General features: G+C 36.2%; 1 protein-coding gene across 3 annotated transcripts in view; it reads left to right on the top strand.

Moving 5' to 3' along the window:
- Positions 1-11,729, top strand: part of PPP3CA (protein phosphatase 3 catalytic subunit alpha) — a 279,943-nt gene extending 268,214 nt beyond the window's left edge. For all 3 annotated transcript variants that reach the window (XM_039848669.1, XM_039848668.1, XM_039848670.1), the window contains exons 12-13: positions 2,774-2,871; positions 9,023-11,729. In XM_039848669.1, the coding sequence (XP_039704603.1) occupies positions 2,774-2,871; positions 9,023-9,219 (295 nt within the window). In that variant the 3' untranslated portion in view covers positions 9,220-11,729. The remainder of the gene's footprint in view (positions 1-2,773; positions 2,872-9,022) is intronic.
- Positions 11,730-14,319: the final 2,590 nt, after the last annotated feature.

Here is a 14,319-nt window from a genome sequence, read left to right as displayed (position 1 = left end):
AAAAGTAAGTTAAGCTTATTAAGTAAAGATTGAGCATTAAATGTGTACCATATACTGAGTTAGGCAAAATGGATACCAAAGTGGAATGCCAGACATGTAGACCATAAACTAATAATCTAAGAAAATGAAATGTGTGCTAAATATAAGAAGAGGTGCTCTGCTGTGGAAGAGCTCAGCGAGGAGCCCTTGTATTTCCTGAAAGGAATATTCGTGGAGAGATTGGCGTTGGAGGAGTGTATGAGGATAAGCTGGATTCCACTGAGGAGAGAATGGTGGTGAAGGCATTCCTGGAAGCTGAGAAATCATCAAGAACACAGTCACACAATTCTAAGAGCAACATTATATGGGATGCTGGTTAAGTGCCAGGAGCCATGCCCCATGCTGTACGCACTTGATAGGAATCCACACAGCAATCTTGCAAGGTCAGGTTGACCTCAGTGAGAAAATTGAAACTGAGAGAGGCTAAGTAGCTTGTCCAAACTTAGTAAGCAGCACTAATGAGAGTCTGATTTGAAAGTGAACTATGTAGTCAATGAATTCCAAGTATTTAAAGGAGTTGGATAGTGAGGCATGAAGGTGAATGAGGAATCTAGTAAAAAAATGAGGCTGAAAATGTGTTTAAATCCAAATCCTTGATGGCCTTGAGTACCATGGTAAAGCATTTAATTTTTTGTACGTAGGAAATGAGGAGTCAAGGAATGGTTTTCATGAGATGAGAGGCAGCTGTTATCCAAGTTTAGATATTGTATATTAATGATAGTATAGAGATTGGATAACAAGATGACTTAGTGGTGTCGAAAGAATATGAAGCTTCTCTGGCCAGGGTGTAGTGGGCAGTGGACCCCAGAAAAACAAGGAAACACACTCCGTAGTTTTTCAGGAGTGATAAGTGCTTTAGATAAATAAAATACATAAGGGGAGATAGAGAATATAGAAGGTGCATGTTATTTTAAACAGCATTCTCAAGGATGTCCTCATGATAGAAGGGGATGCATGAGCAGACCTGAAGGCAGGGAGTGAGTGAGCCATGCAGATGTCAGAGGAAGAGTGTGAGAAAACAACTGCAGAGCCCTGAGGTGTGGAGGTGCTGGGTATATATTTGAGGAGTGCTAATGAAAGTAGACACTAGTAGGAAATACAATCCAAGAGATGCATGAGGATGGAGGAGTGTGGGTTGAGGGCTAGTTTTTAAGGCTCTTGTCAAATCTAAAGATTTCGCCTTTCGCTCTTAATGAGAGAAGCCACTGGAGAGTTTTGAATAGAGGATCTGCTTAGGTATTAAAAGGCTCAGTGTGGCTGCTACACTGAGAATAGTTATGGCGGGGAGCGGGGGGCAGTTGGAGGGTGGGCGTGTTATGGGGATGGAAGGGTAAGAGCTTGATGAGGATAGAGCAGAAAGACTAGTCTGAGACTGCTAGAACAATCAGGGAAGAGATGCTGGTGGTTAGCAAAAGAAATCAGTCACAAAAGGCCACATGTGTGATTTCATTTATATGAAATCTAGAAGAAACAAAGCTACAGAAAGTTGCTTAGTAGTTTGACAGGACTGAAAAAAAATGAGATGTGACCTCTAATGGACAAAGAATCTCTTTTTGGGGTGATGAAAATGTTCTAAAATTGACTACGGTGATGGTTTCACAACTATGTAAATATACTAAAACCGTTGGTTGAATCGCACACTTAAAATGAGCAAATTGTATGGTATGTTAATTATATTTCAATGAAGCTGTTTTTTAAAAAAGAGATGAGAGAGTAGTATTGTGAGAAGTGGTAAAATACTGAAACTATTTTGAGGGTGGAGCCATCAGATTTGCTGACCGAATAGATGTGACATGAGAGGATAAAAGCAGTTAAAGAGCAAGTCTTCAAGCATAACTAAAAGATGGAGTTGAAGAAAGATTTTGGAAGGAGCAGGTTTGAGGGGGCAGTTTAAGAATTATGTTTGAATCATGTTAGACATAAAAATGTGGAGTAAGTAGTTGCACATATTATAAACATTGGATATATAAAAAATGTTAACTTGTTTGGGTTATATAGGATTACAGTGTCTACTGTGTGGAAAGATATGAGATTATTCCTATTTCATGGTTATTTAAGCATCATGTTAATACTATGCTGTCATTAATAAAGATAATTGAAATAATGATGTACCTAAAACTAATTGTAAAACATTTGTCATAGTGAGTAATAAAATGATTTTATATTAGCAAATCATTAGAGGAAAGAAGCCACTGAAAAGAAAAGCTGGGAAATTTTACCAGTTGCATCATTGACTAGTTGCCATTATTTTGCATGTTTATCATGTAATATCAGAATTCTTTAACAGCCCCCTGTATCTAACTCCTAGTTTCCTAATCCATAGATGGATTTTTTTTTAATCTCCGATATACTCTCTGGTTTTCTCTCCCAAATTAAATCAGCTTCATTTGTTTTTGCTGAGCCTAAGCTGAAAACCTTACAGGATGCCCAGCAAACACTCTGTGTTGTAATGCCTGCTTACTAAATCAGAACTGTTTTCTGTTTCTTCAATATTCAGAAGAGATTTAACCAACACAATGGCGTAATTGTAAATTTTACCTTAGTCATGTCATTCACATATCATTACTTATGTATGAACTTAAAAATATATAGTATGTTTTAAGTTAAAAAAAATCCACAGAGCCAAGATAGATGTAAATGTGAGTTATTATATGCATTTTTTCTTTCAAGTATTTTTTTTTTCTTAAAGTAAAACGTAATGCCCTTCCCCCTCCCCAATATTGTGCCTTTCCAGAGAAGAGAGTGAGAGTGTGCTGACGCTGAAAGGCCTGACCCCCACGGGCATGCTCCCCAGCGGAGTGCTTTCTGGAGGGAAGCAAACACTGCAAAGCGGTAAGTGGGCCCATTGGTATAACTGTATGTCTGGAGCATCTCAGTCAGCTGTGTCATTAGATCCCTGAGTTATTCATTCATTTAAGATCGGTCTTAGTCTTAAGTTCTTCTTGGCTCAAAGAAGGACTGAAACCCCATATCAGCTTGACCAACACAATAGCTTCTTCATTCACTGGAATGGAGTCTTTACCCAACCCTGCACTTCTTCATTTACATATTAATCACAATTCAGCCTTCTCTGTAATAGACAGCTCATTTAGGTTGCTTACGCACACAATAGGTTTGACCACTTTGAGTCAATTAGTTGCTAAAACAAATTTTTAATTACATTTTTACTAAATATTCTGGTTATTTACTTGATAGACAAAATACACATACACACACACACACACACACACACACACACACACTCATATCCCTCAGTCTAGATTTCAGTGGAAAATGGAGGGAAGAATATAAAAAGGGTGATTTCATTATCTGCTTAAATAGAAAGTGGGAGTCATATATGTCTTTTTCTGATTTATACACTCAAAACATAGTTGAATAGAACCACGTTTTATTTTTGGAAATGAAAACATTTCTTTTAAAATAGAGATGTTGTATTAAAATCTTTAGCTTTCTTGGACAAGTGCTGTTCAATAGAACTTTTTGGAAATTTCTGTATCTGTACAGAAACCACTGGCAACATGTGGCCTATTGGACACTTGAAATATAGCTAGTACAACTGAGAAACTGAGTGCTTTATTTTTTTCTAATTTTCATTAATTCGATCTAAATTGCCACATGTAGCTAGTGGCTACCATATTAGATAGCATGGTACTATACACTCTTTTACTTTTGTTACTTTTGTTATCTAATATTATCATTAATTAGAGTCTAGTTTTAACAATGCTTTATGGAAATTTTGCTGTTAGATTAGACTTTAACAGAAAAAAATGAAAACAAAAATATACCGTAACATTTTCAAAGCAATCTTAGCCTCTTGCTTATTTTTCTATATCTTTCCCTGAATCTTTTTTTTCTATCCCTATCTCTCAATCTAGAAGATTCAGATGTTCTTACAATTACATTATTTAGACATACCTCTTTTACATAGAGTAATGTTTAACTTCATGAATGTGGTGCTAAGTGATCACATCCTAGCAGCATCACTCTAATTTTCTTCATATTCATATGAATTTATTCTAAAATCAATATTTTTCAGTTTCCACAAAAAGAGAAAATTTTCTAAATGAAGGTAGGAAAATATATGAAACTGAAGTAAATTCTCCCTTTATAGCTAAAAATTATTTTAATAACTTTTTAAAAAACACAGAATAATTCTTCCCACCAAAGTGAACGCGCTCTCAAAACATTAGCATAAATGGATCTTTTATACTCATAGAATGCACAACTACCTAATTGACTGAAATCTGCATAGTTTTTGATGAGCACATTTTAAGGTACTCTAAGTGTATTATCAGAAACTATGACTACATTTGTTTAAGAAGGATACATTTAATAACGGGCAGTACATATTTCTATTATGTCGTGCTGGTATGGTTCCACATATTTTGCTTTACTTGTAAACCTAAGTTATTTAAGTTATTACAATTCTTAGTTTTGTTTCCAGATTTTTACTTGTACTTTAACTTAGATTATTCTGTTCTTTTCTGTTACTTTATTTTAAATCCACCGTTTGTGTTATTTTGTGTTGGATTCACACACACACATAAACCCACATGCGCAAAGCAGACAAAAGGGTTGGAACGTCATTAGTCATGAGAATTTGAAAACTCAGAATATATTTTAAACCACATATATTAATGCAACTTCAAATTCCATTATCTGATGCCCTTCAGTTTGTCAGAAGGAGAAACTACTTCAAGCTTTACTATTCTCCATGGTGATAATCATCGTACTTTCTTATTAGAAGGAATTTAGAATGCAGTGTAAGTAAATTGTAGTGCACATTTGGCAGTTGCCCTAGATTTAAAACCTTAAATTATAAGAAATATGCAAATTAAAGTCAAGGGATAGAATTTTAATAGTACACATTTTGGAATTACAGAGACGTTTTGCATGTTAGCACTTAATTAGGGAAATATCAACTACCTTGATGGCATAGAAAGACTCATACACCTGTGCAGTGTAAATAGACCCTAACCTTATTATAAAAGTTGCTGATAAAGCAATAGGCTTTTAAAGTTTTGCCTCAGAAGTATGCTGATCTTTCTGTATTTGAGCAGCCTTTTCTTTAAAGTGCTGATAGAATTATTGCTGCTATTGGCATATTACCACTTGATTGTAACATTTCAAGAATTTTGTTCCCAAAATGATATTCCAGTAAGAAAAACTGATTTTAAATTGGATTACTTGGCAAAAGAAATCCAGACTATATGATTCTCTTCCTTTACTCTTTCTCCTTCACCACTCTAATAATGCTCAGTGTTTGTCTTTAAAGAATCACAGGCATTATCAACTCACATACATTAATTTTATTCTTCCTCTAAATTTACACCCTCTTGCTTTTCCATTGCACTAGGCTATTTAATATGAAATAGTATGAATTACTCCACTGACATGGCACAATTCAAGTTCTGCCATTTAGTCTGGCATTTTAAAACTACATATCACCATCCATAGGAGTGGTTTTCTTGAAATTTGTGTGAGTCAAATGCACATTTTAGACTGACTTGGCCCCTTATCGATTCAATCTAAATAAAAGAAAACTCTCCCTTTTTCCTAAGGGGTTAATCATTTTGTCATTTATTTAGTGAGCAAAAACCAAAACAGTTCACTCAGAGAGGTATGTCCATCTCATAAGTTAAACTTATCATTTTATTGTGTTTCTTCTTCTTTTTTTTTTTTTTTTTTTTTTTTTTAGCATTTCTGTTTTGTTTGTCTGTGCCAGAATCCAGCACTTACAGGAACATGAATTCTCTTAGCTCCCTTGATCGTCACTGATTTGTTCTTAGAATTAAAAATCCTCTGCTCATTTTTCTCATTCATTTTGCACTCCCTTTCTTCTCTTCAGCTACTGTTGAGGCTATTGAGGCTGATGAAGGTAAATTGGCCAGTCCCCTTTCTGTTGTACCTGCAACAGATAAGGGCTCTGCTGGGTGTATTCATTTATTTTATTTTATTTTTTTGCTGTAGCTTGTACAGAGTGTGTGGGTGTTGGGCTAACAGTTGTGGCTCAGTATTAACCAAAATGTTCTTGCTTTAAAGGGGAAAATGTCCTTTTATGGTTTGTTTGTTTGTTTTTTTTTCCCTTAAAGCTATGTTTGACTTTGTATACAATGAACCTAGGATAATCACAGAAAACAAAAGGATTATATATCTTGAAAGATGTGGGGTGGGGGTTATGGCAGCTGTTTTGACAAATGACGCATAAAACAATATTCTTTGAGCTGAACCATGTCCCTCCCTTAAATCACTTCAGTCAGCATTGAAAAGGAGAGAATAAAAATAGCTTTATGAATTCTAGTCTTCAGAAGTTTCTAGCAAGAAAAAAATGTTTATTGGAATGGTGCTTTGTTGTAGTTAAACATTAATTTATGTCTCTAAAAAATATTCCAACCCGAGACAGCTGTGTATGAGATAAACGGTTCTGCTACTCTTATCAAATTTGAACCTATTGGTATTTGTAGTACAGTTAGCATCAACAAAGTGGCTGTGGAAGTGGCCACAGGTAATAAAAACAGTGACGATGGAGTAGCCACTCAATGGATTAACGTTTACAGAGTGTCTGTTTTGCTCCAGGCACTGTGCTAGTTGCAGGAGAAATCAAGACCTGTCTATCACCAACTGTCCTGGTACTGCTCAAGGACAATAGACTTGGCCCTTGAGCAATTATTTTTTAATTGAATGCTTTTTAAATGTATAGTTATGAGAGAAATGCATTTCAATATAGTTTTTAATATCTGTATACTATACCCTCTGGAAATTTTAAAAAGAATAATTTGAAGTTCCCCTTTAAAACAAAATTTTTCAGTTGTATTTTGTTCTTGCAAAATAACTTTTTACTTTTCCCAAAATTGTGTGTATCTAGTTCTTTGATATGATGTAAAAAGTGCCACTTTAGATTCTTTAATTTGTCCGTGATTTGGATATGGTGGGGGAAATGATAGCACTGTAAGAGAAAATACAACTGCTTCCTAAATAGCAGTGAATAAACTGCTATTTATGTGGGAATTTTCTATTCCTCTTGGCAAATTCTAATCTGCAGTGTGCATTCTTGTTGATAGTTTGGCTGTTTTCTGTGGTTTCTGTGACTCTGTGTTGTGTTAAGTATACTACCAATGTAAATTGCTAATACCCATTGTCTGACCAGCAACTACAGCAGAGCACATTCTTCCATACCAGGCTAGACAAAAAAGGTTAGAAATGGAGCCCCATTCTGAACGTATTCATTGTTCTAACTAGATTTTGAATTTCTACACTCTCACCTTATTGGCTTTTAAAACCTAGAGATTTCCACTTTTATCATTGAAATTAATAAAATCGTGTTTTAAATTATGATGAACTTTTTATATTTACTAATTATGATGAAATTGTATTTGCCATAGTTTAGAAAAAGAACACTACCACTTTGTGCAATTGTTTTGTCCCTCCAAATAATCGAGTTAGTTTTCAGGGTGGGTGCTCATTAGACAGCTCTATTATTTTATAATTTATTACTAAATTAGAGAAGAATTAAGAAGCTTTGCTTTGGGCCTTGGTCTTTCTCCATTTCCCCATCTTCTTCCTCCCACAGTTGACTAATCACCATGATGCTAACCTTTAAAATGCAGAGGGGGAACAAACTATTTCTCATCGTTTAATGAGTTTAGAAGCAACCGTGTATATCTTTTAAGAATCTCATCCATACTAATCAAAGGCACTGCACATTTGTGTAGGAGTGGCTGGCAAAGGTTCAGCTTGAAACTACTTTCCTTTTTTTTCCCCAAATATGGCAGTGGGGGATGGGGACTAGGGGAGATAAAGGTACCATGAAATTGTCCTTAATCAGCCATGGAGATGCAGCCCAGTTCAGCATTGGTGATTGGCCCTTCAGTATCTGGCTTGCACTTCACAGGGAAGTAAAGCAAACTGATGTCATTGGTTCCCCATTTACATACTTTATTTTCAGCGTACTGATTGGTGCACCCACTGGAGAAATCATTAAGTTTCTTGCATAAACACCTTACCTATTTCTGGAGCACACTAAAGGTTACTGGGGAAAAAAATCAAATGTCAATGCTCCCCCTTTGAGAATTCCATGTTTTCATTGAATAGGGCCCAAACCAGCCCTATTCATTCTTGCTAAAAGTCGTGAAAGGCATTTTCCCTGTGTTATTCTTGAACCATCGCTATGTCTACATTGACCTACCAAAAAAGAGTTTTCCTTTAATTTAGACAGGAATGGATACCAGATGAACATCAGTTTGGCCTGTTCACTGCTGAAGGGCGGACAAGTTTTCTACTTAGTGATCTGATCTTGATTTTTCTGGGTTCCTCGTATGGTGTCACCAACTCCACATGCTTCAAAGTTAACTGCAGAAGTGGGAGTTTGTAATTTTATTTTTTTCATGCCATCATCGAGTTGTTTTCTGGAAGAGCCTGTCTGGGATTCTGAGCTGGCATGAAAATGCCCCAAGTTAATTCCTTGTATCTTCTTTTAGCTTCTGCTCTAAACTTATGACCAGAATTTTAGGTATATCAGTGATTCTACTGACGTCGCTATTACTAGCTGAGTGGAATAGTAAATATAGGGCTATGTTCCAGTCTGCCTGAGTCAGGGTGTTGGATGCAGGAATTCAGCTAATGATGTGGCCAGTTGGTGCTGTGCTGGGTCTAGAGACCTATCCCTGGTAGCATCATTCCTCCTTACATATCCATTTCGGATTTTGTTGATCTAAACTTTCATGAAGACGAGAAATGTTTTCATCTTACTAACTTGAAGAGGACATTTTGGTTGGCAAGAGACATTGGCTGTTTTCAAACCTTTTGGTTACCTTCAGGTATGGTAAGGAGTCTGTTGTGTTGTGTTCAGGTCCCGTCACTTGTTCTCTACTAAAGGATTCCCTCTCTCACTGCGAAATCTCTAACATCACCTGGTGCAACAGCCGCGCCTTTTGTCTTCCTCTGGCTAACCTGATTTTTCTTTTTTTAATGGTTTTCTGTTTAGCTATCAAAGGATTTTCACCACAACATAAGATCACTAGCTTCGAGGAGGCCAAGGGCTTAGACCGAATTAACGAGAGGATGCCACCTCGCAGAGATGCCATGCCCTCTGACGCCAACCTTAACTCCATCAACAAGGCTCTCGCCTCAGAGACTAACGGCACGGACAGCAATGGCAGTAATAGCAGCAATATTCAGTGACCACTTCCTGTTCACTCTTTTATTTGTTTCTTTCTTTTTTTCTCTTTTCCTTTCTTTTTTCTTTTTTCTTTCTTTCTTTTCTCTTTCTTTCTTTTTTCTTTCTTTGTGTTTTATGGTTTTTTGTTGGGGTTTTTTTTGGAGCTGCAGGGCATGGTGGGGATTGCTGCATATCAGCAGTTGGATGTTCTTGCCTCTGAAGGTAGCTTATTTGCTGTAGGGGCCAGGAATTGGATTCAGTTTACACTATCATTAAAAAAGAGGGAGAGATATAATAAATTATATTTTGGTGGGGATGGTGATTAAACACCTCTTTTGGGTAATGCCTTTTAAAAATGCTTATAGAAAAAAAATAAAAAGAAAGCTAATGCTAGTATATACTGCGATGTTAGGGAGTGAACATGTTTTCCTACTGCATTGGGGACTTCTAGATAGGTTAAAGATAGGTCTTTTATTATGTTACTGGACACGAAAACTTTGTCTAATTTCTTACTCTATTGTACGTTTACAGTTGCAGCACTAAAAATGGATGACATCAAACATTTTTAACAAAATGATGTATAAACTAAATAAGGACTATTTATTGATAATGTTTTGCTACTCTTGTCAGACAATGGCTATAAAATGAATTAGGCAGTCTTAAAAAAAAAAAACAGAAAAAGAAAAAAAAAAAGAATGTTGCAAATTTATTAAAATGCCAAAAAGGACAGTTTAATTTTGTACAGATTATGCTTACCTCAGGTTTCTTTAGTGTGCTTGAATGCCCTTTTTTCAATATAACACATTAATTTAGCAATGAAAATCTTTTTGTTTCTTTTCTTTAAGTTTAAAAAACTGGAATAATTACATCCATCTTTTTTTGCTGTTTATATTTAGGGATTTTTGTTGATAAATCAAGTCTTGGTTGTGGCTTGCTGAATTAAATATTTATGAGTGGTGCATTTTTAAGTATAGTGAACAAGACACCATATTAAGTACAGTGATAAAGCATCTATATTCTGTAAAAAAAAAAAAATCTGCCTATGCATGTTTTTTAAGAAAAAAAAATGGCTGTATCGGCCTGTATGGGACTGTAATGCGCTTAGTGGTCTGACATATACTGGAAATGTATGTATACTGGCGTACTTTATATTCTCTAAAATGCTTAATGCCTTTGAAATTTTGTAATCAAAAAAAGCTTTGAAAAAATCTAAAGGGGAGAGTATTCTTAAAAGTTTTTAACATAAGCTTGTCAGTGCACATATAGCCGGTTAGCATGTTTAGCAACCTTGTGAAATTTAAATAAGTTTGTAGTTACATGTGAAACTCTAAATGCATGGTAACTGTTAATGTCATAACGATTTAGTTATTTTGTTCTGTTCTGTCATGTGCCACACACTATGTACTTTTTTCACTTTTTTCCCTTTGTATATCAGTTACGGGTTACAACTGGTTCATTCTGAAAACAACAACAAAAGTCCATTCATATTTTTTAACAATTGTATAAGTGCCCAAGTAATTCACTACAGCCTAAAGCCTTGCCTTTGTAATTTGACTTCTGAAATGTTGGCAATCAAAGCATGCACTTGTAACAATGAAAAAGAAAAAGCATTTTATATTACTACTCAATAAAATGTGCATGAATTTAAAAAATTCTCATCCTTTCACTGAGTCTGCTGAAGGGATTTCTGTGCACAACCACCATGCTGTCTTCTAGGTGCTGGGCCCACCACCGTTCATCACGGAATTGCTCTCAGAGGCTTCCCCGAGGGCTTCGTGATCTACGGTGCGGTGCCTACTTCCGCTATAAGAAGCTTGGTGGCTTTGTGTCTCGAATCAGACAAGAGAAATATATTTAAAGAGCAAATGCCATCTTCTGGCTCCCTCGAGTGTGGGAGCCAGTTAAGAAACTATAGCATTCCTTTTTATTGAAAAAACGAAATTTGTTATCAGGTTGTTTCAGTTGTATTGGATGCCCTATCTGCTAAAGCAAAAAGAACTAAGCTACTAAGTGCATTTTCATCACAAAAGAGAGTTGCATTTGTATTGATATAAAATTTGTATACCGGCGCTTCAGCTAATATCTAATCACCTGAAGATTTAAGATACACCAAATTTCAGTTTGTTTCTAACATTGTTCATTTTCAGTGCACTTTGTTTTATGTAATAAAGTATGCCTGTTATATGAAATAATAAGAATATGGCAATTAGTGCTATAGTGTACCAAAACAAAGATGTTCTAGATATATTCTCTGACAAAGACTATCCCAAATTTATTTTAATGAATCCATACACTTTTTCCCCCTGTGGATATTTTCTTCCTAAAAAAAATGACATTCAAAGAAAATATTTAGATGCAACTTATTAGAATGATGTGAAAGACATGATAATTCTGGTACCAAGGTGTTTATTTTCTTTCTTATATCTGCAGAGAAAATATCCTGACAAAAAAAAAATTTTTTTTGGATTCTTTTCTTTTACAAATTGTGCTGAGGCGACTATGGCATAGAAATAAACATTTGACATTAAAATAAGCAGTCGATGTGAGTATTGCTTGGTCTTTCTGGTCAGTGGTTAGGAAAGTAATACTATATATTTTTGCATAATTCAGCGTATCAAATAAGTCAATGTAGAAATAAAGTTATTTCTCTGAAAGGGATAACACTGCCAGATCTATCTCCTTTGCTTTAGGAGAAACTGTTGAATTTTTGAGTTGCATGTGACAGTGAATCTTTGGCTGCACACACACACACACACACACACACACAGAAACAGCCTTCTGTCACCTCTGTCCCCTGCCTTCCCTCACCCACCCTCAAGGTGACTTACCTCTCATGGGGTTCAAACACAGTGCTGAGTTTTTATCTAGCTTTTCAAGGGTTAAGAGCTAGCTTTGACTGACCCTCGGTCAACTATTTTATCTAAAATATTCTCTACTTTATATCCTTTTAAATTTTTTTTTTTTTTTGAAGAAAAGAAAGAAAAATCTTCAGAGACGAAACTTGTATGATGAGGGGAACAAAGTGGAGAGAGAGAGAGAGGAGCATGGCCGTGCACAGACAGCGCCTTGCCCCTGGGCAGAGCATCAAAGTGGAGGTACCATGTGGCATCAGCCCAGAAAGTGTCGTGGTGATGCTGATGCTGAAGCCCAGAATGATCTTGTCCTGAAACATTTATTTTCTTCCCACCCCACCACATCCATGTGAAATAATAAATTTTAGTATGCATCTATTTTTTTTGCTCCCAAACCAGAACCCCTATGTGAAGCTTACTTAAATGTCTCTGGCTTTTCCTCGACAACTTTATATGTCCCACCCACTAGAGCCCTCTTGTCAGACTCCATTAAGAAGTCAGCTTGCTCTACCTGAGTGCCTACATTTCTTCAAGACTGGAAGCTCCTTGAACCGGACAAATCTGAGATCCCCAAACTAAAGACATTTCCTTTTTCCCTGGTATGTGGACTTTCATTTTATTCACTCCACAAACATTGATCTTCTCTGACATTCCTCTCACTACTCTAGGTTCTTATTTTTTTTTCCACAAAAAAAAAATGCTAGGCAATCTTGACAGCATATCAGTTTTCCTTATGATGGTTAAATGTCAGCATTTCATCAAATAGTCGGTGTCTGGCTTAACACGGAGCTGTTTTTCAATGCTACTTTTACTCTATTTCATGGATGTTTCTTTCATATATATTTTAAGGCAGTGCTAACCAGAAAAGCCCTTAATAAGGCCCTTTCATGATAAATTTTTTAAAATATACATTTGTAGTAATAAGAGGAAAGAAGTAGCAAAAGAAATGTAACTCTGGTGGTCACATTTTCAAGAGGCAACATGGACAAATTGGATGCATGTGGGAGAACTGAGATGCAGTAGAGGAGAAGGTCTTTTTTAAGGGAAGACTAAAGAAACAAGGTGAACAGAAGGAGACATGAGAGCTATATAATTGAATCGGTTATTCCCAAAGACCTTGCTTCAATAGGAAAGATACCTATTTATTATAAAGTAGAGGTTGTTAAATGAATGAGCCTGTTTAACCAGAGCCTGTTCAACTACAGGAGAATGTGGATGCCCCTTCGCTGGGTTGTGTACAACCTAGGCCGACTGGGCTGAGTGCCACAAGCCCAGTGCTTGTGCACCTAGGGGACTGGGCTGCTGCATGGAAGGAGCTTTGCTAGACAGTAGAGAGGCTCTCTTCAAAGATTATAACAAAATTACCCTTCAATTTTTATAGTTTTTTTGGGAGCATAGGATTTTGATTTGCAAACTGTTCCCAAGAATCCCATGCTTACAGAAAGGGCTGAGCTTTCTGAGTCAACCAAAGGAACCTTTCTATCTGTTTTTGCACAATAAGCTTGTATATAAGTTAGCTGAGAAGAATCTAGTCCTATGATATTCTTGTCAAGTTACACTTTGAAATCATTTTGTACCAAGTGCTGGGGATAGCTAGGTTTATTCCCAACAACTCTAAATTGTCTCCAGAACTAAACCTAACATCCTCAGGGTGACATGCAAGGCCATTCACGGTCTGACCCTCACTAGTCTCATCTACCTCCACTTTCCCCAACCTAGCCCCAAGCTTCAGCCAGGCCAGACGTTTCCTCTTCTCTAAGTGCATAGTATCCTGTAATACCTATTTTAGCACTTAATCCACTGTGTATACTTGTTTACTGTCTTTGTCTGGCACTTCAGTGAGAATCTTTGTTTATCTTTGTTTTCTCAGCATGTAACAGTGCCTGGCATAATGTTTCCTCGAAGAAAGGCAGGGAAAGAAAGAGAATGAAATGTTTTTCAACATGGTCTCATCAGATGGGTGGGTTACCTTGGAGTTTAACTGGCAAACCCTTGTAGAAGAACAGTTGAAATACTTACCCCAGTTCAGTATTTTCCACTTTTCTCATAAGTATGAACTAGAGCCTACAGTTCTGAAATGGAGCTGACATTTTAATGAGCATCCACCAGAATTCCTATGATCAAACAAGTTTGAGAAACCATGTCCTAGTTTATTTCTATAACAAATTTAAAGTCCATTCTTATATTTCCAACTCAACAGATTATTTAGCATAGATAAATATTTCGCTGCTTGCCATTGTGGTTACACGGAATCATGTATAACTTAATTTT

This window comes from Pteropus medius, unplaced genomic scaffold, assembly GCF_902729225.1.
Source record: "Pteropus medius unplaced genomic scaffold, Ma_sr-lr_union100, whole genome shotgun sequence".
Classification (NCBI taxonomy): Eukaryota; Metazoa; Chordata; class Mammalia; order Chiroptera; family Pteropodidae; genus Pteropus; species Pteropus medius.
This window is presented reverse-complemented; position numbering and strand designations above follow the sequence as displayed.